Source organism: Terrapene carolina, unplaced genomic scaffold (assembly GCF_002925995.2).
Source record: "Terrapene carolina triunguis isolate 2854851 unplaced genomic scaffold, T_m_triunguis-2.0 Scaffold580, whole genome shotgun sequence".
Taxonomy (NCBI): domain Eukaryota; kingdom Metazoa; phylum Chordata; order Testudines; family Emydidae; genus Terrapene; species Terrapene triunguis.
Window position 1 is genome coordinate 3,356,957 of NW_020664931.1, and position 26,435 is coordinate 3,383,391.

The 26,435-nt window shown below is 43.0% G+C and overlaps 1 protein-coding gene across 1 annotated transcript in view; it reads left to right on the forward strand.

Annotated features, from left to right (window-relative positions):
* Nucleotides 1–26,435, forward strand: part of ADCY2 (adenylate cyclase 2) — a 480,497-nt gene that overhangs the window by 426,516 nt on the left and 27,546 nt on the right. The window contains exons 17-19 of the mRNA XM_026659125.1: nucleotides 5,347–5,466; nucleotides 21,576–21,760; nucleotides 23,527–23,611. Of these exons, the coding sequence (XP_026514910.1) occupies nucleotides 5,347–5,466; nucleotides 21,576–21,760; nucleotides 23,527–23,611 (390 nt within the window). The remainder of the gene's footprint in view (nucleotides 1–5,346; nucleotides 5,467–21,575; nucleotides 21,761–23,526; nucleotides 23,612–26,435) is intronic.

Genomic DNA, 26,435 nt, shown 5'->3' on the forward strand with positions numbered 1-26,435 from the left:
TCACCTCTGGATGACTTTAGGCAGTTTCAAGATCTGCTGCACAGAATTGCGGGGGAACTCCAGATTCCGCTGGAGGAAATCTAGGTTACCCAGCATAAACTACTGGATATACCCCACTCCTCAGGACCAACTAGAGTTGTACTGCCTATTAAAAATGCCATTCTTGAGCCTGCCAGAACAGTATGGCACACCCTGGCCACATACATGCCTATGCCCAAAGGGGCTGAAAGATGCTATTACATTCGGGCTAAGGGATCTGAATTCCTCTTCTCACAGCTCCCCCAAAACTTCCTGTTTTTGCAAGCCGTGACTGAACAAGACAGACAACAGCACCCTTGCTCTACACCATCTGATAAGGAGAGCAGTGTTTGGACCTTTTGAGGCATAAGGTCTTTTCCTCATCTAGTCTTCAATTCAGGATCAGGAACTATCAGGCGTTTCTCGACAAATTCGATTTCTTGAATTACAGCTAATTTGAGGAATTTACTGATAGTCTCCCTCAACACGACAAGGCTAGTTTTTGGGTGATCATTGAGAAAGGGAAGCTGGTAGCTGGAACAGCACTCCAATCGGCAGTGGGCACAGCAGATACCTCCTCAAAGGCCATGGCTATGGCCAGAGTTATGTGTCGGGTATTTTGGCTCCACTCATACGGTTTCCCTAGGGAGGTGCAAAACACAATTGAAGACCTCCCCTTCAGTTAGTCCCATCTTTTCAATCAAAAGATGGATGATTCGCTACATACCCCCCCGAGGCCTCACTTTCTAGACATGCTGCTTCAGGACATATGTAAAGCGGCCACATGCAGTTCTGTGCACACCTTTGCAACACACTGCACGTTAGTGCAGGACTCTGCAGCGGACTCCTCCTTCGGTGTGGCAGTTCTCCGCACAACCATTCCGTCCTCATCTTCACGTCCTCTTCCAACTTAGGTACTGCTTGTCAATCACCCTCAACAGAATACAATAGGGACTATCACTCGAAGAAGAGGAGGTTATTTACCTGCACTTGGAGGTTCTTCGAGATGTGTGGTCCCAATCTGTATTCCACTTCCCACCCTCCTTCCCCTTTGCTATGGATCTGTCTGATTCATGATGGAGAAGGAACTGAAGATGAAGTCGGTCCACCCTGCCCTTTATCACCTTGGACAGAAGCACGAGGCAAGTCAGGGCTCATGGGTGGACCAACAGACACTACTTTCAAATTCTCTAACTTTGGGCGCATGGTGCGCATGCATAACCCTCAGTGGAATACAGATAGGGACCACGCATCTTGAAGAACCTCCAGTTACAGGTAATAAACCTCCTCTTTCTTGTTTGAGTGGTTCCTTCTGGAGTATGTGAGGTGCAGGAGATGGTTTCTCAGTTTTTCTGAAGACCTTCTGCAGAGCTGTTCAGCATATTTGGAGTTGTAGGAGATGATCAGAGGGTTATAGATGGTGAGTCCTCTGGGAATAATGTTTTGTTTCTTGCATTTTCTCAGGAAGTAGATGTCGCTGCTAAGTTGTGGTAATGTCGTGTTAATGTTGTGCAGTGAAAGACTCAAGGAGTTCCATCTATTTAGCGTATCCAGGAATGATTTTGATCAGTTTGTCAGTATTTACATGAGGAACAGAAATTTGAAAATAGAGGGCTCTTCAATCTAGCAGACAAAGGTGTAACAAAATCCAGTGGCTGGAAGTTGAATTCAGATAAATTCCAACTAGAAATAAGGCACATGAAAATAATTAAACATTGGAATAACATATGAAAGATTGTGGTGGATTCTCCATCACTGGCAATTTTAAAATCACGATTGGATTTGTTTTCTAAAAGATATGCTCTAATTCAACCACAGCTGTTTTACTTGAAGCAGAAATTAATTTGGAGATCATCTATGGCCTGTGTTTTGCAGATCAGATTAGATGTTCACAATGGTCCCTTGTCTATAAAAATGTGAATTTACACCCACAGATAATTTGGCACTATAAATTATTTTCTAAAGTGTGATTATTTTAAAGTCTTGATGTGCACACATATTATATATTTAAATAAGATTTGCCTTACAATATGTTTATCAAAAAGATACACTTATAGTTCAATGAAGAAATCTTTATGGTTCTACAGAGTATTCCTTTTGGGTACCACAATGATATAATACAGGGATTACAGAGGAAAATTTGAGTTTAATTTAGTATATTATGGAGATTTATTACATTGGATGGGTTTGATTAAGGCCTCATAAAACACAGTTCCCAGTGCTTATCCCTTAAATGAATTCTGGTGTCAGAGATCTAAAGAAGGGCAGGATTTATCTCTGTGATTTCCATTAATGTTAATGGTAGGTGTGTAACTAAATTCGTCAATGTTATTTAAAAATTTTACCCCGTGTCTGGCATCTGTTGACAGACTCTTGTAAATATATTAATGGAGAAGGTAAACTTATTTAACTACATGGTTGTGTGCATCATATTTATTCAATAAATTTAAATCTGATGAGTCTATGACGTTTACCTTAGGCAACTAAGTAAAGTTAGGAAGTTTACTATTCTTTGTTCACTTTTTTTAATATTTGAAAAATAATACTTTGTCTTTTTGTCATCAAATCTAGAATTGGCTGAAACATGTTTTAAAGAAACAAAAATAAACTAATGTAGAAACGTACAGATTTTAAAAGGGTACATTAGGAGTCAAGACCCATTTTGGCTCAATGCACACATATAAAATGTTAAGAACATAGCAGTGGCCAATAACTGATGCTCTAGAAACTGGCAAAATAAGCCAGCACCTGTATGCAAATGCAAACAGTGAAAGAGGTTTTTTGTTTCTGCCCCGATTCTTCAGACTTGATTTCTTCAGCATATCATTCTAGCATATAATAATAATAATAATAAATATTTCACCTTTGTCTGTTTTTTCTATTTATTGTTCAAGTTCTTCAGGGCAGGGACTGTCTCTTACTATCTCTTTGTACAGTACCTAGCATAATGAGGTGCCTATCTGTTAGGGCCTGTAGATGCTACTGTAATACAAATAAATAATTATAATGCCAGCGACTTAATGATAAAAATGCATTTAAAAAAGCAACATCATCCTAGGGAAAGATTATGTCTGGTCCACCACAGGTACACAAGTAGGTGAGACATCCCAATTAGCTCTTGCACTTACAGCAGCCCTGACCTCTTAAAAGCGTGTGCAGAGAGAGCCATGTTATGGGCAGGGCCGGCTCCAGGCACCAGCCCACCAAGCATGTGCTTGGGGCGGCGCCTGGAGGGGGGCGGCGCGGCGGGGCCCCGGTCGGGGAGAGGGGGCCCCGGCTGGGCTCGCCGCCCTCCCCCCGGCGCTCCAGCCGGTCGGGGAGAGCGGGGCCCCGGCCGGGCTCGCCGCCCTCCCCCCGGCGCTCCGGCTGGTTGGGGAGAGCAGAGAGCCGCAGCGGGCTCGCCGCCCTCCCCCTGGCACTCTGGCCGCCGGGGAGAACGGAGAGCCCCGGCCGGGCTCTCCGCCCTGCTCCCAGCGCTCTGGCCGCCAGGGAGAGCGAAGAGCCCCGGCCGGGCTCTCCGCCCTCCCCCTGGCGCTCCGGCCAGTCGGGGATTGCAGGCCCGCGGCCGGGCTCGGCGCCCTCCCCTGCCACGCTGGGGGGGGGGCGGCGGCGGGTGGCTTTTTTGCCTAGGGTGGCAAAAAAACCAGAGCCGGCCCTGGTTATGGGCATATCCCTCTCTGTGCTGTGCTGTGCTGCAAGGCTGGGCTTACATGGGAGGGGAGTGTACTCTGCACCCTTTCAAAAGCTGCAGCAGTGGCTACACTTCCTAAAACTCCCTCACATCTGCATATCCCATATACAGTGCCTCTGGGAACTACAAATGGGAGAGTTTTGCCCCTCTGAACTAGCCCCAGAGTGAGGCCATGCTTTAAAGGCACAAGAAAGCCCTACATGCATTTCTTTTTTTTATTTTAACCTTGCATTTTTGTGAAAATATTAGTTTTAATTAGTGATAAAGGTATATTTTTAAACAATTTGTTCTTGATTTTGTTAGATTTGATTGTAGTGGATGACATGCCACTTAACTCTAAATACCTCAATGCAAACACCCCTGGAAGCTAACAAGTTAGTTATGAAACTGAAAAGAACCTGGTATCACTATCTTGCATTTGTACAGTCTTCTGGTCAGATAAATTAGAAAAGCACAGAAGTGCTCATCCTAGGTTCCTCTTCAAAGGACAGCAAGCATTGTCATCCTGCATTACACACGGTCCAAAATAGAGGATAGATTATATGAACGTGAGAGAAAAATCTGCTTGGAATATAAATTAAAGGTGAAAATAAGAACTTAATGGTAGTTTGCTGAAATACTGGCAAACATTGGGGTTAATAAAAATACAGCTTTCTTTCCATTCCACTCCCCCCTTCCCACCCCCAAGGATGTGAATGCAGAGGCTAAGCTATCTCTAATGGAGAGAAAAGAGAATGCTACATTAAAATACCGTGTATATAGGCACTACAGAATCTCCAAAGTGACATAAGTGAGATAGCAAGTGGAGATAGTTTGACGAAAGAGAGAAAAATACAAACACATACTTCAGAAGTAATTGGTACATTTCTATGTGTTTTTCCCCTTGTGTATTCTTTTATTATTTTTTGTTTTACTCAGTCTCCTATTTCACCTGGCACTGGGTACGTGTTCATAGTATAATAAAACTTATGTTTCTAGTTCCACAGATTGCTGTAGACTGCTTAATGGCAATGCTTGAAGGTAGATGAATGTAGGTTGGAAGGGTTACATTTGTATTGGTAAATGTTGATGTCACCATACACACACAAGCCGGCAAAAAATATTTCATCTACGACAATAAAAATTTACAGATAGACAAAGTAACAAAAATGCTGTTTGAGAACTTATTAGTATTATTTAATGATATTTACTTTGCTTATATTGACATGTGATGTTGACTATTTGTGTTTTAACAGTTACAAAGCTTTAACTTTTTGAATCTCAATGTCTATTATCATTAAATAATTATTGTCTGATCCCTCCTTAATTTTGCACTTGTGAAAATTTGAATTAAAAATGCTTAAAAATAAATATCAATATTCTCTGTCAAAATTATTTTAAAAATGTAATTCTGCCCAGCCTAAATATAAGTTTACATCAAAGTACTTCATGATGTATTTTCTTTTGCACTGTGGGCACACATGATGGTAATTTGAAAATAAACCCCATTGCATTCCATTAAAAAATGACTTGGGACCTCTGATTCTGCTTCCATCAAAATAAGTAATTAATGATTGAGCTTTTCCCTCTCATGCCATTTACTTCTTTGATCTGTCACCACTGAAGACACTAACAAACTTCATATTATTTTCCTCTAGTTTTTCCTGGATGATCCTGTGATAAGTTTCATCCCGATTCTTAATTCATCAAATGCAAGTTTTCCCGAATCAAGTGCTCAAACACTGTGGTATATACAAAACAACTATTTTTACCTACCAGTAAGTTCATGTTACATTTCTTTATTTTTTTATAGTTTGCAATGGCTACATTAAACCTACTGTCACTGGACCTTTTGAGGCTTAGCAGCTTAGAGGATTTTTTTCAAGAAGCCTCCAAAGGGTTGATTCTTTTTCCAGAGGTACTGAGTACTCACAACTTCATTTGAAGTCAAGGAGAGGTGCAGGGCCTCGGCACTTCTGGAAATCAGGCCCTAACTTTGAATTTCAATGAATTTCAGATTAAGAAAGAGGTTTGGAGGAATGTCTAGTAGCCAAGAACTCTAGAGTTCTAATGCTAAAAAAATGCCATTCTACAATATCAGTAGAGCACACCTTAAGTGGATTAGGAACTGACTAGCTGACAGATCTCAAAGTAATTGTCAGTGAAGAATCACGATCAAATGGGGGTGTTTCTAGTGGGTTTCCAGAGGTATCGGTACTAGGCCTGACACTTGCATCAATTATCTGAAAGTAAATATAAAATCACTGCTGATCAAATTTACAGATGAAACAAAGACTGGAGGAGGAGTAAATAATGATGAGGATGAGGCAGTCAAACAGAATGATCTGGATCACTTGGTTAACTGGGTCCATTCCAACAAGTTTACTGTAATACAGCCAAATGCAAGGTCATACATTTAGGAACATGGAGGAACTATATCCTGGAAAGCAGTGATTCTGAAAAGGAATTAGGGGGTCATCATGGACAAGCAATTCAACATGAGCTTCCAGTGCAAAGCTATGGGGGGAAAAGAGGCTAGTGTGATCCTTGGATGCTGAAAATTTGGAGAGGGTCCAGAAAAGAGAGACAGAAACAATTTGAGGGCTGGAGACAGTGCCTTACAGTGATTCTTAAAGAACTCCATCTATTTAGCTTATCAAAAAAAGAAGATTGAGAGGTATCTTGTTTAATGTCTAACTTCCTTCATGGGGAGAAAATACGTAGTAGTAAAGAGCTTTCTATTTTAGTAGAGAAAGGCATCACAAGAACCAGTGACTGGAAGCAGAAGAAAAACACATTCAAATTAGGCATAATATTTTAACACTGAGAATGATTAAACATTGAAACAAATTACAAAGAGGAGTGGTGGAATCTCCTTCTCTTGATGTCTTTCAGACCAAGACTGGATGCCTTTATGGAAAATATGTTTTAGTTAAACACAAGTTATTGGCCTCAGTACAGGGGTAACTGGGTGAAATTTAATGGCCTGTGATATACACAAAGTCAGGCTAGATGATGTAATGGTCCCTCCAGGCTTAAACTCTCTGAGTTCTGCCTATAATAATTGTCTCCTTCGGTGGCCTTGGGCAATCCACTCAACATCTTTGGCATAGTTTTCCAATCTATAAAATGAAAATAATGCCTAATTCAGAAGTGTGTTGTAAAGATTAACTAGATAATGTGTTAATTATAAACATCATTTTAATTAATTCTGAAAGAAATGTTTAATCAGTGAGCGCCTGATTGGTGGACTGACCTCTTGCAACGCTCACTAGTTTTCACTTTATGTCAGTGTGAAAACAACTAATCTAAATGGGGATAAACTTCACGCACATTTTTATTTCTAGGTCAGTGGGCCTAAAGAAGGGGCATATTTTTTGCAAAAAATTTAATAAAAGTGTAGTCTCTCTTCTTTAATTGAAACATTTTGGAATATGATATTTTGCGAGGAGTTCTAGCATCCAGGAAGATTTCAGGAGGTGTCAAACATTTATCTTCTGATCTGTTAGTGTGAGCTGATAGCTTATTGGTAGCACATTTGTTTACTATGTAAGGATATGATTAAAGAGCTTTTGCTATAAATAAACTGACCTCAACCTTCCCCAGTCCTCTGTATGTACATACATGGAAAAACTGTCAGTGCACTAATTTATTTTTATCTTATTTTAAACAGAAACATTTTATATTCACTTTTGTCATATGTTATTTTGTTGTGCTTTTATAATTCTTTTGAGGGGTTTTTTCACCACAATAAACGATAAGTTTAATATTCTGTTTGACACTATCCAGTATCTTACTAAGATACCCAGATCTTCATGGTATTGCAACTATTTATAGTAACTGGTCTTTAATATGTTTTTTAAATTTAAATAATATCAAAATGCATTCTTTACATGTAGGAACCATATTGTCTGTCACTTAATAAATGTGTTAACTTAGTTATGACAGAAATAGACAAAAATATTGTCATTGCTTTGTTAATAATTCAGGTATAGTGAATAATTTATGGTGGAATAAAGGTTTTAACACTCCTCTTTCCTATTTATCTATTAAAAACCTCCTAATTGTACAGTAGTTCCATTCTAAACCACACAAAGCATTTCAGAGCTCATAATTTCTGGCTTGATAAAGACAGCAGGGAAGAGGCAAAATCCTTTTGATTTATTAATCAATCACTGATTTAGAAAAATTAAAAATCTATAGATAAAAAACTATTCTATGTTTATTGAATGGTATATTGAGCACTCGTGGTGGCAAAACATTCTTTTTTAAAATTAAAAGTCAGTCTTTTCATAGAATCATAGAATATCAGGGTTGGAAGGGACCTCAGGAGGTCATCTAGTCCAATCCCCTGCTCAAAGCAGGACCAATTCCCAACTAAATCATCCCAGCCAGGGCTTTTGTATATGTGTATAGTGGCATTAAACATTACTCCCACAGAGAAACTGCCTGTGACTTATAAAAAGTGAAGCTGACAGATCTGTTGAGTATGCAAACTAAAATGAATGAATAAGAGATTTTTCAAATGCTTCAATCCCTGAAGAATTGAGCCCTATCTGGAACCATGCTAATTAATATTTTTTGCTGCAATATGCGATGTTCTTAGTTACATTACTGTTCATTCTGCTGTTATACAAGACTTGTCAGGGAATACTTAATCAGTTGCAAAGGGATTGTTTGTCTTTTTGTTTTGGTAGGAGGCTGCAAAATGTGTTCCAAATGTTAGAAGTTATGCAGAATTTATATCTTTTAGACCTATATGATCTCCTCCTGTGAGAGACAAAATACAATAACAATTCCAGTATTGCCAGCCCCAAATGTTCAAAATTTATTACTCACCTCCCAGAATATCATGAGATTTTTTATAATGTATTTGGAGTTCTTTTTATGTGCCTCTGGATGTTGAGCCTTTGAATTTGTATTTCCAAGCTGTCCACCACAACCATGTGGGCTAACAACTTATTTTTTTCTTTTTAAATAATGCTGAAAATCTCAGAATCACAGCACTCCAGGGCCTAAAGCTTTAAGAAAAATACCAAATACCACAAGTCTCATGATCAAATCACAAGCGTTGGCAATAGCGCAGCTCTGTGGCTTTGAAATAGCTGCTGTCTGGGTATTCTGTACCCATCTTCTCTGAGCCCTACAGGGGTATGAAGGAGAAGACTAGTGGTGAGGCTACAAGTACATGAGAAGGAAAACAATCCTTTATATAAATGTCCCCCAAATCTATAGATTCTGGCCAGCTATGCAGATGAACTCTTCCTCCATGCTGACCCAGTCAGGGCAGAAAATGGCTGGCCAGAAAGCTATGATGCCACTGGTTTGCTAGATTGCAGTTTTGTGCTCTCTGAGAGTGATCAGAAAGCTCACAACGCACATTAATGGTAATTCCAGCGGTATTTACTTTTCATTTGTTTTACCCCTTGCTGTTCCTTCCTCAAACCCTATCTATGTCCTCTATCCTGTCTGTTCTATTGGCCGCATGGATCTTTTGCAAGAATTATTAGGTGGCTATGCAGAGGTGGCAGCTTTTTGAACAGTTTTATACCCTGGGCTAGGCCCACCCCACCCCACTCTGTTCCCAGCCCCGAAGAGTGGGAGGGATTGAGGGGGGGGGGAGAATGGTCCAAATCACAGTACTTTAACGGAAACTGCCTAGTAGTTTAAATCCAAAAGGTAGGTTTGCTACAAATACAAATGGTTCCATGGCTTTAAACTTTGTTTAACTGAAAACATGATTCTTGAGGGATTTAAATCATAGAATCATAGAATATCAGGGTTGGAAGGAACCTCAGGAGGTCATCTAGTCCAAGCCCCTGCTCAAAGCAGGACCAATTCCCAACTAAATCATCCCAGCCAGGGCTTTGTCAAGCCGGGCCTTAAAAACCTCCAAGGAAGGAGACTCCACCACCTCCCTAGGTAACGCATTCCAGTGCTTCACCACCCTCCTAGTGAAATAGTGTTTCCTAATATCCAATCTAGACCTCCCCCACTGCAACTTGAGACCATTGCTCCTTGTTCTGTCATCTGCCACCACTGAGAACAGCTGAGCTCCATCCTCTCTGGAACCCCCCCTCAGGTAGTTGAAAGCAGCTATCAAATCCCCCCTCATTCTTCTCTTCTGGAGACTAAACAATCCCAGTTCCCTCAGCCTCTCCTCATAAGTCATGTGCTCCAGACCCCTAATCATTTTTGTTGCCCTCCGCTGGACTCTTTCCAATTTTTCCACATCCTTCTTGTAGTGTGGGGCCCAAAACTGGACACAGTACTCCAGATGAGGCCTCACCAATGTCGAATAAAGGGGAACGATCACGTCCCTCGATCTGCTGGCAATGCCCCTACTTATACAGCCCAAAATGCCGTTAGCCTTCTTGGCAACAAGAGCACACTGTTGACTCATATCCAGCTTCTCGTCCACTGTGACCCCTAGGTCCTTTTCTGCAGAACTGCTACCTAGCCATTTGGTCCCTAGTCTGTAGGAGTGCATGGGATTCTTCCGTCCTAAGTGCAGGACTCTGCACTTGTCCTTGTTGAACCTCATCAGGTTTTTTTTGGCCCAATCCTCTAATTTGTCTAGGTCCCTCTGTATCCGATCCCTACCCTCTAGTGTATCTACCACGCCTCCCAGTTTAGTGTCATTTGCAAACTTGCTGAGAGTGCAGTCCACACCATCCTCCAGATCATTAATGAAGATATTAACCAAAACCGGCCCCAGGACCGACCCTTGGGGCACTCCGCTTGAAACCGGCTGCCAACTTGACATGGAGCCATTGATCACTACTCGTTGAACCCGACGATCTAGCCAGCTTTCTATCCACCTTACAGTCCATTCATCCAACCCATACTTCTTTAACTTGCCGGCAAGAATACTGTGGGAGACTGTATCAAAAGCTTTGCTAAAGTCAAGGAATAACACATCCACTGCTTTCCCCTCATCCACAGAGCCAGTTATCTCATCATAGAAGGCAATTAGGTTAGTCAGGCACGACTTCCCCTTGGTGAATCCATGCTGACTGTTCCTGATCACTTTCCTCTCCTCTAAGTGTTTCATAATTGATTCCTTGAGGACCTGCTCCATGATTTTTCCAGGGACTGAGGTGAGGCTGACTGGCCTGTAGTTCCCCGGATCCTCCTCCTTCCCTTTTTTAAAGATGGGCATTACATTAGCCTTTTTCCAGTCATCTGGGACCTCCCCGATCGCCATGAGTTTTCAAAAATAATGGCTAATGGCTCTGCAATCTCATCCGCCAACTCCTTTAGCACCCTCGGATGCAGCGCATCCGGCCCCATGGACTTGTGCACGTCCAGTTTTTCTAAATAGTCCCGAACCACTTCTTTCTCCACAGAGGGCTGGTCACCTTCTCCCCATACTGTGCTGCCCAGTGCAGCAGTCTGGGAGCTGACCTTGTTCGTGAAGACAGAGGCAAAAAAAGCATTGAGTACATTAGCTTTTTCCACATCCTCGGTCACTAGGTTGCCTCCCTCATTCAGTAAGGGGCCCACACTTTCCTTGACTTTCTTCTTGTTGCTAACATACCTGAAGAAACCCTTCTTGTTACTCTTAACATCTCTTGCTAGCTGCAACTCCAAGTGTGATTTGGCCTTCCTGATTTCACTCTTGCATGCCTGAGCAATATTTTTATACTCCTCCCTGGTCATTTGTCCAATCTTCCACTTCTTGTAAGCTTCTTTTTTGCGTTTAAGATCAGCAAGGATTTCACTGTTTAGCCAAGCTGGTCGCCTGCCATATTTACTATTCTTTCTACACATCGGGATGGTTTGTTCCTTGCAACCGCAATTCTTTAAAATACAGCCAGCTCTCCTGGACCCCTTTGCCCTTCATGTTATTCTCCCAGGGGATCCTGCCCATCAGTTCCCTGAGGGAGTCAAAGTCTGCTTTTCTGAAGTCCAGGGTCCGTATTCTGCTGCTCTCCTTTTTCCTTGTCAGGATCCTGAACTCGACCATCTCATGGTCACTGCCTCCCAGGTTCCCATCCACTTTTGCTTCCCCTAATAATTCTTCCCTGTTTGTGAGCAGCAGGTCAAGAAAAGCTCTGCCCCTAGTTGGTTCCTCCAGCACTTGCACCAGGAAATTGTCCCCTACACTTTCCAAAAACTTCCTGGATTGTCTGTGCACCGCTGTATTGCTCTCCCAGCAGATATCAGGGTGATTAAAGTCTCCCATGAGAACCAGGGCCTGCGATCTAGCAACTTCTGCTAGTTGCCAGAAGAAAGCCTCGTCCACCTCATCCCCCTGGTCTGGTGGTCTATAGCAGACTCCGACCACGACATCACCCTTGTTGCTCACACCTCTCAACTTTATCCAGGGACTCTCAGGTTTTTCTGCAGTTTCATAACGGAGCTCTGAGCAGTCATACTCCTCTCTTACATACAATGCAACTCCCCCACCTTTTCTGCCCTGCCTGTCCTTCCTGAACAGTTTATATCCGTCCATGACAGTACTCCAGTCATGTGAGTTATCCCACCAAGTCTCTGTTAATTCCAATCGCATCGTAGTTCCCTGACTGTGCCAGGACTTCCAATTCTCCCTGCTTGTTTCCCAGGCTTCTTCCATTTGTGTATAGGCACTTAAGATATCTCATCGATCGTCCCTCTTTCTCAGTATGAGACAGGAGTCCTCCCCTCTTGCGCTCTCCTGCTCTTGCTTCCTCCCAGGATCCCATTTCCCCACTTACCTCAGGGCTTTGGTCTTCTTCCCCCGGTGAACCTAGTTTAAAGCCCTCCTCACTAGGTTAGCCAGCCTGCTGTTCCCATGCAGTGTTGGGAACCCAGACAGAAGAGCAGTAAGCTAATGTATAAGAACCGTGGACATGTCTATACATACAGCACTGCAGCAGCACATCTGATGAAGATGCTCTGTGCCATCTTTGCGAGCGGCAGAAGCCGTGTCAGTGGGAGCAACTCTCCTGCCGACATAGCGCTGTGCACACCAGCGCTTATGTGGGTGTAACTTATGTTGCTCGGGGGGTGAAATACTCGCACCCCTGAGTGACATAAGTTAGGTTGACATAGGCTGTAGTATAGACATAACCAAAAAAATGAAAGAGTCAAACTTAGGGCTATGTTTTCAAAAATGCACTGCAATCTGAGGTACCTACGTTTTTGGCTTCTCAACTTGAATTAGGCATACCCATTGAGGCAGCATTTGCAAATTGGGCTGTCTATTTCTAACTGGTGCTCTTTTCTTCACAACAAAGTTTCTTGACCTTTGTGTTTCTTTTTGGATGCACAAACATTAACATTTTTCCAATATGAAAAGCACTTTCAAAAGTAGTGATGCTTACATAGTAGAAAAATGGATTCTGCTACTTTATATAGATTGAACTCACAAGAGCATAAAAGGCACCATTGAAAAGAATGCAATAATCAATGAAGATTTAATATGTCATTCTGAACAAGAATGACTTTTTGCTTATTTCAAGCAGCAATAAATTATAAGAAGCACTGGAGAAAAATTTCAGAGTAGCAGCCGTGTTAGTCTGTATCCGCAAAAAGAAAGAAAAATTAAAATCACAAGTTAACTACGGCTGATTGTGCTGTGCAAAGTACTCATAGTAGAGATCTCCCAACATGAGTATATGGTGATTCAGGTTCAGTCAAACATAATTCTATCGACAAGCCAGCAGTGTTCCAGAAATATCTTAATGAGAAATAAAATGTACTTGGTCTAAGAAAAGTAACATTTTTTTTGAGGTATAAATCCTTAACATTCTGGTACTCTGTGGTTTCTCCCTTTGGAGAATGTGATAAAGACTCCATAAGTGAGAATATACTATAATTGTCTTTCCATTTCAGCACTGATTTTGACAACCCAGTCTCACTTTCACCAAAAACAAAACAAAAATTGACCTGAAGTTTTTCACGTTTAGTCTTAGGCCAGAGAAAAATGTTTCAGGAAAGTTTAACTTCAACCATACAAACCATTTTTTGATGTATAAGTCCTAGAAAAAATAGTAGTTTTTGTAAGTTTTCTTCTCCACGCATAACTCAACAGAAGATTTGGCCTGAAGGCTTTACATTTGATGTAAATGTATATCTTAAGCAAGGACCCAGTTTGAGCTTTCTAGATTCCCTCATTTTAGTTATTTCTTTATTTTCCCACCGTCTGTATAAGTACAATATTTATGGAGTTTATAAGCTCTGTGCTTACTGCTTCAGAGATTACAAATCCTGCAAGCAGAGCCTGCAGTTACTCTAAGCTCTGTGCTATTACAGGAATGACGTTTCCGAGTTCACTCAGGACAGTAAGCTGGTTAGTCACCATTTGCCTTGTAACCCTTGGGTGTCTTGTGGCTGTGCAGCTTTGGTTCAGTGATCTGACCCCAACGGTCTGCCAGCAGTGCACAACCAACCCTGGCGTTGCCCAACTTGTTTACTCTTTATAGGCTGACTTCAGTACCCTTCCAGCTCTGAATTCCCCCCATAATTGTTGTACTGTAGTGACCAGTCCCTCTCACTGGACCCTAACAGAGAAAATGTTAGGCTTGCTGCTTTTACAGACACAGCACAACACTCCAACCTGTTAGCTTTCTAGAAGCACATACTTTACTGAACTCACACCACATGGCTGATTTATAAGGAAAGCAAAACAAAACAAATAAATAAATATTAACAACAAAGCATGGATGAAGCAATACCAAATAAAAGAGATAAAAGTAGAGAGATGGTTACAAGCAAAGAAAGTGAAAACACACATCTAAAATTTAAGCTAGCAAGATACAGCCTTTATTCAAGATGATTTCCTCTCATCCACAGTCTCCTTTCCAGCCCTTTCTGTCCAGGCTGGCCAGAACCCATCACAGCGATCAATTTGCTTGGTTCCTTTTTCTCCTTAGCCTCTCTCTGTGTTCCTTATATCCCCAAAGGGATGTCTTTTTCTCTTATAAATCAGGAAGGCCTCCTGGGGATTGACACCTAGTATCCACTAGAAAATTAGGTTGATTTAACTATGTCGGTCAGGGATGTGAAAAATCCACACCCCTGAGTGGCATATTTAAGCCTACCAAAGTCCCTGTGTAAACAACGCTAGGTCAAAGGAAGAATTCTTCTTCTTCAAGAGATGTCCCTGTGGGTGCTCCACTCCAGGTGTTGGTGCGCCCCTGCGCCTTCATTTGGAGATTTTGACAACACGCGTAGAGCGTGCCTTAATAATACACGTGCATGACCGGTCTCCTCAGTTCCTTCTCTACCGTCCCCAGCCTGAGACAGAGCTCAGCAGACTCATCAGAGAACTTTCTCTCCCCTTGTTTAAAATAATGTTCCTTGTTAGCTTAGCTTCCCAGTAGTAGTTAGATACCGCTTCCCCTATCTCTTGTCTCCAAAAAAGAAAAAAGAAAAACCCTTCTTGTTCCTGCAGTGGCAGCCACTTCTGACATGCCTGGCTCCCCAGACTTGCCATGATGCCATTCCCATCTCAGATGGCCACTAGAAATGTATAAAATGCTTGGGGGAATCTCACATCCCCAAAAAATGTGCCCAATGCAGCAAACTGAAATCCAGGGCACCTAAGGACTGGGAGCTGAGACTCAAACTGCTCTTCCAAAAAATAGCAGCCTCTCTCAACCATAAAGGATACACCGAGAGGCCAAAAGTTCGCTGGGCAGGTCTACAACCTCCCTCCCAGCATTTCCCCGACTCAGCACTTTTGACGTGCCGGGCTTCTCTGGCACCATGCAAAACCCACCTGCGGCTGCGGCGATAGCACAAAACACCAGTGTCGAGGCTTCAGGCTTCCAGCTGCCTGCCTCTCAGACGGCAGTGTTTGGCACCGCGAAGGATGCGGTGCCAACACATATTAGCCTGCCTGGCCCCCCGCAGGCTGTTCTCACTCTGCCAGTACTGTCATCCTCTGAACTTGCCGGGAGTGATACAAGGCTCAGGACACCAGTGCAGATGAACCCTCCTGCACAGCAAATTCCTCTCATGCAGCCCTCACCACACAGGTGCTGCGGCACCACAATTTACTCAGTCAAGGGACCTGCAGGTGTCACCTATCCTGCAGTCATCCCTACTTAACACCTACTTCTCTCCGGACACTCACACAAGGTCCGGACAGCTTTGTCCTGCTAACTCACACTTCTCCAGTGATGAGGAATCTGTGCTGCAGGGAGACTTTTCACCCTATCAGGTCTCCCATTCAGAGACCCCAATCAACATGGGTCATAAAAAAGCTACCTTGTCCTACTCCCAGGATCCTGCCCCATGGTATGCAAACCCGTGGATGGCACCACCCATGCCCTTCCCACCACAGTGGCAATATTGGGCTCCATGGACCCTTTATATTCGGGATCACACTCATTATGTCACCAAAGGCAGGGGTGAGATCTGCTCGGTACCGACAGTAGACGAACCTGCCACTGAGTCACGACATCAGGCAGCCCCTTCACACCTGCAGGATCAATCACGGTCTACCTCCTCCAACCCAGTAGACCCAGTAGTTACACCAGACGAAGCATTACTCCCTCTTCCCCCGATGTCTTTGGATGATTTCTCAAAATATCAGGACCTCTTTAAAAGAGTTGCCAATGAGCTAAGGATTAACCTGGAAGAAGTTCCTGAACAACAACATGAGCTAACCCACATCCTGCAACCATCTACTTCTTCCAGGATTGCATTTTACCTTATCAACGCAGCCCTCATGGAACCTGCCAAAGCCATCTGGCAAACACTGGCTGCAAGCCTACCTACCTGCAAGCGAGCAGATCGGAAGTACTTTATTCCTTCCAAGGGTTCTGAATTCCTTTCACTCATCCAGCGCCAAAATTCGCTGGTAGTAGAAGCAAAAGAACAAGCACCAGTTTCCCCGCTCCACCCCATCTGACAAGGACAGTAAATGATTAGATCTGCTCGAGTGTAAGGTATACGCGTCTTCCACATTACAATTCTGGATAGCTAATTATGCAACCGTTCTGGCAAAATATGACCACAAAAACTATAGTAAACTCATGGAATTTATTGATGACATTCCAGAGAAAAAGAAACAACAATTTACAGCCATAGTTTCTGAGGGACAAATCATCTCCCGTACCACTCTTGAGGCCGCTCTCGATGCGGCCAATACTGCAGCAAGATTCACTGCCACAGCAGTTGTGATGCGCTGAGGTTCATGGCTCTCATCCTCTTCCATTCCTTGGGAAGTCCAAAGTACCATTGAGGATCTCTCCTTCGATGGTGACAAACTCTTTACCTCCACGATGAATTATGTACTTCATTCCATGAAGGACTCAAGGGCAATTCTCCAGTTTCTAGGAATCCAAACCCCTACAACCAGAAGGAGACAATATAGATACCAACCTTAGCAGTGTCCATGCTACCCCACATATGCCCATCAATCTCATAGAGCACATAAGCAATAACAACAACAGCAACGCCAGAGACCCAGGTATTAATGCTGCCGTCCCAACTCGTCAGCAGCATTTCAACCCCCTCTGACTAATAAGCAAATTTGAAGACTTGGTCAAGGGTTTAGAAAATACTATACCCAATTCAGCGCTGACATCACCTGCCCCTATTTTTGGACATCGCCTATGCCCATTCTCCCATCAATGGCAGAACGTTACCACCGACAAGTGGGCTATAGAGGTCATCACAATTGGCTATTCAGTCCCTTTCCTATCCTTGCCTCCCACCCATCCACTCTCCCCATCCCTCTTCAGGGACCCCTCTCACGAGCAACTGCTCCTCCAAGAAGTACATCTCCTGCAATTGGGAACAGTGAAAGTTGTGCCCAAAAAAACGCAGAGGAAAAGGTTTCTACTCCCATTACTTTTTAACAGAAAAGAAAACGGGGATGGCGACCGATTCTTGACCTCAGGAGGCTCAACAAATTCATCAAAAAGCAAAAGTTCAAAATGGTTACCCTCACCACCATAATCCCAGCGCTGGAGCAGGGCAATTGGTTTTCAGCCCTCGACCTACAGGACACCTATTTTCATGTGACTATACATCCGGCCCACAGACGTTTTCTTTGTTTTACCCTAGGTTCAACACATTTTCAATACACGGTGTTGCCCTTCTGCCTATCCACTGCCCCCCATGTTTTTTCCAAACTCCTAGCTGTCATCACTGCCTACCTCGGGAAACGGGGTTATTTCCTTACCTCAACAACTGTTTCCTCAAAGCCTCAACACTCTATGAAGCTCTTCGATCCACCCAGCCGACCGTCGAATGCTTCCTGTCCCTCGGCCTACAAATAAACAGAAAAAAATCCACCTTATCTCCTACCCAACAACTGGAGTTCATAGGAGCACACCTCGATTCCCAGAAGGGAATAACATCTCTCCCACTCGACCGTTTCAACACCATAAAACTCCTGGACACAAAACTTTGCAACAGTCCTCAGGTCACTGCTCGGGACTGCCTACAACTTTTAGGCCACATGGACTTATGTACTTTCGTGGTCAGGAATGCACGCCTATACATGAGGTGCTTCCAAGCTTGGATGGCCATGGTTTACAGACCGAATGTACACATTCTAAACAAGCCTCTATCCATACCCTTCAGAGTCAAGGACTCCCTCCTATAGTGGACAGTTCCCTCCAACCTCTGCTCAGGAGTCCCTTTTCTCCAGGATGCTCCATCCATTGTAATGACTACCGATGCATCCCTCACAGGAAGGGGAGTACATATGTCCCACCATACAGCCCAGGGACTATGGACTTCCACCAAAACCTCCCTACATATAAACGTCCTAGAACTTTGAGCTATACGCAACGCCTGCTGCCACTTCCTCCCATTTATTCAGAACCAACATGTTCGAATAATGACAGACAACATCACCTGCATGTTCTATGTAAACAGAAAGGGAGGAGCTCGATCTCACTCGCTTTGCACAGAAGCTATGAAGCTCTGGAATTGGTGTCTCGTGCACAACATCCAGATATCAGCCGCCTACCTACCCGGGGCCCTGAATATCACTGTGGATGAACTAAGCAGATTATTTCCTGGGGATCACGAATGGGAGATAAACGAGATGGTCATACGCAACATATTCCACATTTGGGGCTACCCAACACTGGACCTCTTCATGACTGCGAAAAACAAGAAATGTCCCGAATTTTGCTCCAGAGCAGGACTGGGCAAAAATTCCCTAGGAGATGTGTTCATGATCTCATGGGATCAAGACTTACTGTACACATTTCCCCCGATACCACTTCTCCACAGGGTTCTGACAAAGATACGAACAGGTTGTGCCACGGTAATTCTGATTGCCCTGTCATGACCCAGACAATCATGGTATCCATTCCTCACCAGAATGTCAATTCGCCCACCGATTCCATTGCCCCTCACTCCAAACCTCCTATCACAGCAACACGGCCGATTTCTCCACTCCAACCTATCCATGCTTCACCTCAAAGCTTGGTTCCTACATGGTTCTCACAAAATGAACTAGCATGCTCAGAACAGGTTCAAAGAGTACTCTTACACAGCAGAACACAATCTACTCGGATCACCCTAGCTCCGAAAGTGGAAGAGATTCACACAATGGTGCTCGACCAAACAAACTCCTCCCACTTCCGCACCTCTTCCATTAATACTTGACTACCTCTTAGACCTTAAGCAATCTGGCCTTTCTTTCAGCTCCAATCAAAGTCCACTTAGCTGCTATTACAACTTTTCACCACAAGATCGACGATACCTCTGTTTTTGCCCATCCAATCACCAAGTGTTTTCTCAAAGGGCTCCAGTCCCTATACCCGGATATTAAACCCCCTACCCCTCCGTGGGACCTCCATTTAGTATTAACATGCTTGACTCAACAACCTTTCGAGCCACTAGCCACATGCTCTCTCTTACACCTCTCCATGAAAACAGCATTTTTAGTGGCAATCACCTCTGCCAGACACACAGGAGAAATAGCAGCTCTCATGGCGGACCCACCATACACAGTATTTTTTAAGGACAAAGTTACCCTCCGACTACACCCCAAATTTCTTCCAAAAGTGTATTCGTCCTTTCACATCAATGAACCTATAGACCTACCAACCTTCTTCCCCAAACTGCATGCAAACTCCTTCGAATCCACGATGCATACATTGGATGTACACAGGGCTCTGTCCTTTTATTTGGATAGAACCAAACCTCTTAGAAACTCTTCCAGACTCTGTCTCCATTGCGGAGCGATCCAAAGGGACACCTATTTCTACCCAGACACTTTCCAACTGGATCTCCAGTTGTATCCGACTGTGCTATCAAATAAAGGATGCAACTCCTCCAGCCTTCATCAGAACTCACTCCACTAGATCTGTAGCTACTTCCTTGGCTTTTCTATGCAAAGTTCCTCTGGCTGGCATTTGTAAAGCAGCCACTCGGACTTCTGAACATACATTTGTTAAGCATTATGCCTTTACTCAAGGCCCTCTCACTGATACATGGTTGGGCAGAGCTGTATTATCTACCGTATTCCTACCAGATCCAAAGTCCCTACCTCATTGAGATACACTGCTTTTAAGTCACCTGGAGTGGAGCACCCACAGGAAAATCTCTCTCGAAGAAGAAGAGGAGGTTACTCGCCTGTGCAGTAACTGACGTTCTTTGAGATGAGTGTCCCTGTGGGTGCTCCACTACCCACCCTCCTCCCCTCTATTTTGGAGTTGGGGTAGCCTCCATTGTAGAGAAGGAACTGAGGAGACCAGTCATGCATGCGTATTATTAAGGCATGCTCAACGCGTGGGGCAGGCTGTGCACATGCACGACCGGTCTGAGTACTGCTGTCAAAATCTCCGAGTGAAGGCACAGAGGCGCACTGACACCTGGAGTGGAGCACTCACAGGGACACTCATTTCAAAGAACGTCAGTTACTGCACAGGTGAGTAACCTCCTCTTCCATTGACCTAGCTACAATCTCTGGTGGAGGTAGATTACCTTTGCCGACTGGAGAATCCCTCCATTGGCATAGGTAGTGTCTACACTGAATAGTGGCACAGCCACAGCGCAGCACAGCTGTCTCCTGTGTCTCTCTGAGGTGTAGGAGCCATGCTAATTCTCTGTCTCTCAACTTCAGCATCAGAATAAATCCTGCTGGTTTAGCTTGATGTCTTTACTGCAAATATGTAAATTGAGGTAAACCCACATTCCTTAGTCTAGGATGATCTGTTTATCACCTTTATCTAGGCTAGGCTGTCTGGTCTTAAACATGTTCTAGTAACATCATACAGAGGGAATTCATAACTTCACATATAATGTTAACAAATGCATTTTACAATTATATTAATAACCAATATGTTATTAGATTTCATATTATACTTCATAAGGTATATTTTGTACAGATATTATTGCAGTAGTGTGTAGAGTGTGAATACAGAGGTGCCTAGGATCACCACAGGGTCCACAATGGATAGGTAGCTGCAGACATTTTGGACTTGTTCCTCCAAGTCCTTACCTTGCAGATGGTAATAATTCCAATTCCAGTGTATGCCCTGCATGGGCACAAGTAAGCACTAGGGCAAGCATAGTCCTGCCATTGAGCAGTGTTATTGTGTCTCACACATGCTCCCTGTTACTCGGAAGTGTGCAGGATAAAATGTGGAAATCAGTTGATGAAGAATAGGCATGAAGTAGGGGATGTGAGCTCTTAATGAGATATTTAGTGTGAGTCTGAACCAAGTGAGAATAGCATTTATTTGTTATAAATTTACCAGAGACATCTTTGTTATATGTTTAGTGACTCCAGGCCATAATGTCCACAGGGCTCTGTTTGATTATTTAGTAGTAATGAGAGATTTCATATTTAATTTATATGGGTTTTTTAATCATTTTTATAAAGTTAATGTGGGCATTTTATTACAAATTACTTTCTTCTTGCCAGTTAATATTCACTAGGTTGAATCCTAAACGTTTGTCTTGTTTGGTTTCCATGTGCCAGTACTTTATCTATAGCTGCATTCTGGGGCTGATATCCTGTTCTGTTTTCCTGCGGATAAATTATGAGTTGAAAATGGTGATAATGCTGATTGCATTGGTGGGCTACAATGTCATCCTCCTGCACACTCATGGCTCCACACTGGATGATTACAGCAAATTCCTGTATGCAAGGGCACCTATGAAAAGGTAGGTTGGTTATTTTAGCATGCTACTAGGGGAAGGGCAATTAATAATATTGCTTGTGTAGCAGAGCAGAACAGAGCTTGAATTTTTTTGGAAAAATATATATACATCTACAAATCCCAATTCAAGGATAACTGACTCCTGTGTACTGAATATATGATTTGATTGTATATGTAACAGTATTAGAATAAAAGAAATAAACCCATTCAGACTGCATAAATCATCTAATGTTTGCACTATATTATGGTTTGATTTGTGTTGTCATAAAAAAGGATCTTAGACATTAGTTCTTTGTTACCTGAACCCTGTTAAAATGTGTTGTTGTTGTTTTGCAAGCAGACAGAGCATCTTTTTTTCCCAGAATTAGGGCATTTGTCTTAAATTGTTAATGATATAATACGTGCATCTCAGAGCAAAGAGAGGTTTTTGTATGCAGAAACTACTCCTAGAGGGGGCAAAAGAATGGGTGTAATTGAGAATGACTTAAGTGGATGAATATATAGGTTGCATTGAGTTAGTTGGGTCTTTGCTGTGGGCAGATAATTTTGTCCCTAACCTCCCTGTTACAGTGTAGAAAGGACATGAGGGATAGCTCAGTGTTTTGAGCATTGGCCTGCTAAACCCAGGATTGTGAGTTCAATCCTTGAGGGGGCCATTTGGGGATTTAGTGGGGATTGATCCTGCTTTGAGCAGGGGGTTGGACTAGATGATCTCCTGAGGTCCCTTCCAACCCTAATGATCTATGATTCTACCCAACCTTTTTAAAAAAATACATTCTTATAAAGATAGCATTTGTAGGCAGTGCATATGCCATGATAGAAAATCATGAGTGCTTTGAGTAAAATTCCAGTACTTTTCCTTCTAACTCCCTTCACTGATCCAGGTCTTAAGGCATTAGGGTACCATGGAATAAGAATCTGAATAGAATAGTGAGACTTACACTTTGCATTTTCAAAGGTAAACAGAAACACAATGCAACACAGAAATGGGGGAGTGAGGAGATATATTCATATACACACCACACATGTATAGTTGACATCCCTGTGATATATTGCAGAACCATTTGATGTGTTACATTTCTCATATACCTTTGACTACCCGCACTTTGCCACTAAGGCTGTGTTTACACTAGAATTTTTCTTAAAACTTTCCCACCAGTGGGAACAACAGTGGGCTTGCTGATGTAGATCAGCTTCTGGAAGTGTAGACCAAATCCCTCTCCATACATTTTCTCATCTCAAAGGAACTGAGGATTTTAATAAGCTGTCCAGGGGAGGTGGTTAGTGTGGTTCTTGCCTTGTGTGGTTCTGAGCTTGAGAAGCCTCTTGGTACCTTAAGATTTCATTTAATTTTTTCACAATCATGAGATGTGGTTAGTCACTGTATGGGAGCAGAATGTAGTACTGCCATCACAAACTCTCTCTACAGTCTACTTAAACCAACATATTGAAAAGCAATCAGAAACTCTCCTTTAACAAGCAAAAAAAAAGCATTATATATATTAAATTTAATATTATTCTCCAGGTTTACATTGTACAGTCAGGAAGCAGGGCCCATTATATAAATAAATGCAGTAGTACAGCGTTAATATTCCAGAAAACAATAAAGCAATTTATATTAAAGTTTTTAGTTTGATTACTAAAAAGTTGTGCAAGGAGTTTACAGCACAGAAATGAGGGGAGAAAACCAAGACTGTGATTAAGAATTAAGATTTCAGATTTTTTTTTCCTTTTTGAGCAATTCATTTTAGCTGTGTTTCTGTTTTACAGGCCAGGAATATTGAAAGACCTGAAGACAATGGGTTCTGTGTCTCTCTTTATATTCTTCGTGACATTACTAGTTCTTGGTAGACAGGTACGAAGTATGCTCTTTTCATCTGCTTTACTATCTTTGAATGCATATGTGTGTTTGTGTCTGTGTTTACATATACACATAGAGTGGTATTATGTAAAAAATTAATGAGATTGCAACCAGCATCCATGGTAAACCTTTGATTTCAGCACTTCTGTAATTTTACCTTGGAAAACTGTTTTGGCTACAAGATTGCTAGATTACTCTGAAGGAAGGAGTAAAGTGAATGTTTTGGCAAAGTAGAATTTACAGATCATTTTAAAAATTGCCCTGATTTGGAATTTTGAGTTTTATTTAACATTTCTTTGTCTCCCTCTTATTCAAACACCACTTGGTATTACCTCTTCAACCTTCCCATTTAGTTTTTACCTTGATAACACATTGGCTAGAGTTGCTTAATTACAACCTATTTTCTTCATAATTATTACTCATTGATGCAGACAAAATGAGACAACTATGCGATAGTCTGGTTAAATGTGGAGGCTGCAACTTTATTAAAACTATTAACCAGTGGGGGACTACTCCACAAATTACCTAGCAGGGCTGTTCCAGTGGGGATTTTAACTGGGCACCATGACACCTGTTTAACCACATGCCTGCCCAGGGACTTAGGCTGGAAGCTGGAGTCCCCAGTCCATTCCTCTCCTCCACTCAGGAGGTAAGAGAGATGAGATACAGAGAGCCATATGTTGCACAAGAAATGGAGGCATACCACTTCATTGCGCAGTGTGATGCTCAGGACCCATACTCAAGCAAGCCATTGGGCTACAGGGACCTCATATCAGACACAATTTAACCCACCTGCTACACTGGACCCACCATAGTTGCAATGCTACGTCTACGCTGCGCACTTCTTTCAGCAGCATGTACGGTATGCACTCAGGTAGCCCCTCCACCATGGGTTTAAGCAGTACTGTAGACTGTGAGGCACAACTTAGATGAATAGAGTAGAGACACGCATGTTGGATGTGGGTATGTACCTGAATATATATCCTACAGACGCTCTTCTTTCCCAAGCCATGCCTCCCATCTGCACTAGAATACCATTTATTTAAATATTTTTGGATTTTCTACATTGTCAAATATATTGATTTCAATTACAACGCAGAATATAAAGTGCACAGTGCTCACTTTATATTTATTTTTTATTAAATATTTGCACTGTAAAAAACAAACAAAATAGTATTTTCCAATTTATCTAATACAAGTACTGTAGTACAATCTCTTTATCATGAAAGTTGAACTTACAAATATAGAATTAGGTACAAAAAAACCTGCATTCAAAAATAAAACAATGTAAAACTTTGGAGCCTACAGGTCCACTCAGTCCTATTTCTTGTTCAGCCAATCGCTTAGACAAACAAGTTTGTTTACATTTGCAGGAGATACTGCTGCCCGCTTCTTGTTTACAACGTCACCTGAAAGTGAGAACAGGCATTTGCATAGCACTGTTGTAGTCAGCATCACAAGATATTTACATGCCACATGCGCTAAAGATTCATATGTCCCTTGATGCTTCAACCACTATTTCAGAGGACATGTGTCTACGCTGATAACAGGTTCTGCTCAATAATAATCCAAACCAGAGTGGACCGACACATGTTCATTTTCATCATCTGAGTCAGGTGCCACCAGCAGAAGGTTGATTTTCTTTTTTGGTGGTTTTAGTATGACCAGATCACAACAGTAAAATATCAGGACACATTGGGGTGCCGTCAGCCCTGCCCACAGTCCACCCCCACTCCTCCCAGGCTCCACCCCCACTCTGACCCAGGTCCCGCCCCTTCCCCGCTCGGCCCCCCTGCCACCGCGCCCTTCCTCACCCCCCAGCCCACCACTGGCTTGCTGTGTCCCTCCTCAGTCCCTCACCCACCACTCGCCTCTTCACCCTCCTCACCCACCGCTCGCCTCCTCACATCCCCCGCCTGTCGCTGGCCCGCTGCTCACCTCTTCACCCTCCCTGCCCCTGCTCGCCTCTTCACCCCCCCCGCCCGCTATGGTGCCGACTTCCCCTCTGTCCGGTGGGTGCTAGCCCACCCCCCCACCTCTTCCCACTCCTGCACTGCCCTTGCCCCACCCCCATTCCACCCCCTTACCCCAAGTCCCCACCCCTGCCCCGCATCCTCCCCTGAGCTCGCCACATCCCAGCTCCTCCTCCTCCCAGATGGAAAGTCCTAAGCGCCGCCAAACAGCTGTTAGGCAGCGGGGGGCGGAATCACTGGGAGAGCGGGGGAGGAGCGAGGATGCGGTGCGCTTGAGGGGGGGAGAAGGAGGCGAGGAGGAGGGAGCTTGGCTGCCAGTGGGTGCAGAGCACTCGCTAATTTTTCCCAGTGGGTGCTCCAGCCCTGGAGCACCCATGGAGTTGGCACCTCCCTCCCGCTCGCCTCCTTACCTGAGGATTTTTCTCCCAGCTCAGCATGTGTGTGGTTTCTTAGGAAGAGGCAGTACCCTCTCTGCTGACGGTGAGCCCCCTTGTAACTCATTCTCCCCCCAAAAATAAACAAAGAGAAGAAATAATTCCTCACACTTGGAAACTTTTTTAGAATTAAGCCTAATTTGCACTTACAAAATTTTCAGAACATAGTCTATACATCAATTACATATACAGTATTTTGATATTACAATGTTTAAAAATTGTTCCTCTTAACACTTTTTCTAAGTGTCTTTTGTTTTTATCTGCCCACTTAAATCCCATTGCATTACAAAATTTTAAAGGGAGGTAGATTTTGATATTGGGTCATGCAAGAGGTGTTTTTCAATAGCAGAGTTGTTAAAAAGTTTCATAAATTGTCATTATTTAAAAAGTACAGAAGATGGTTTATCTATG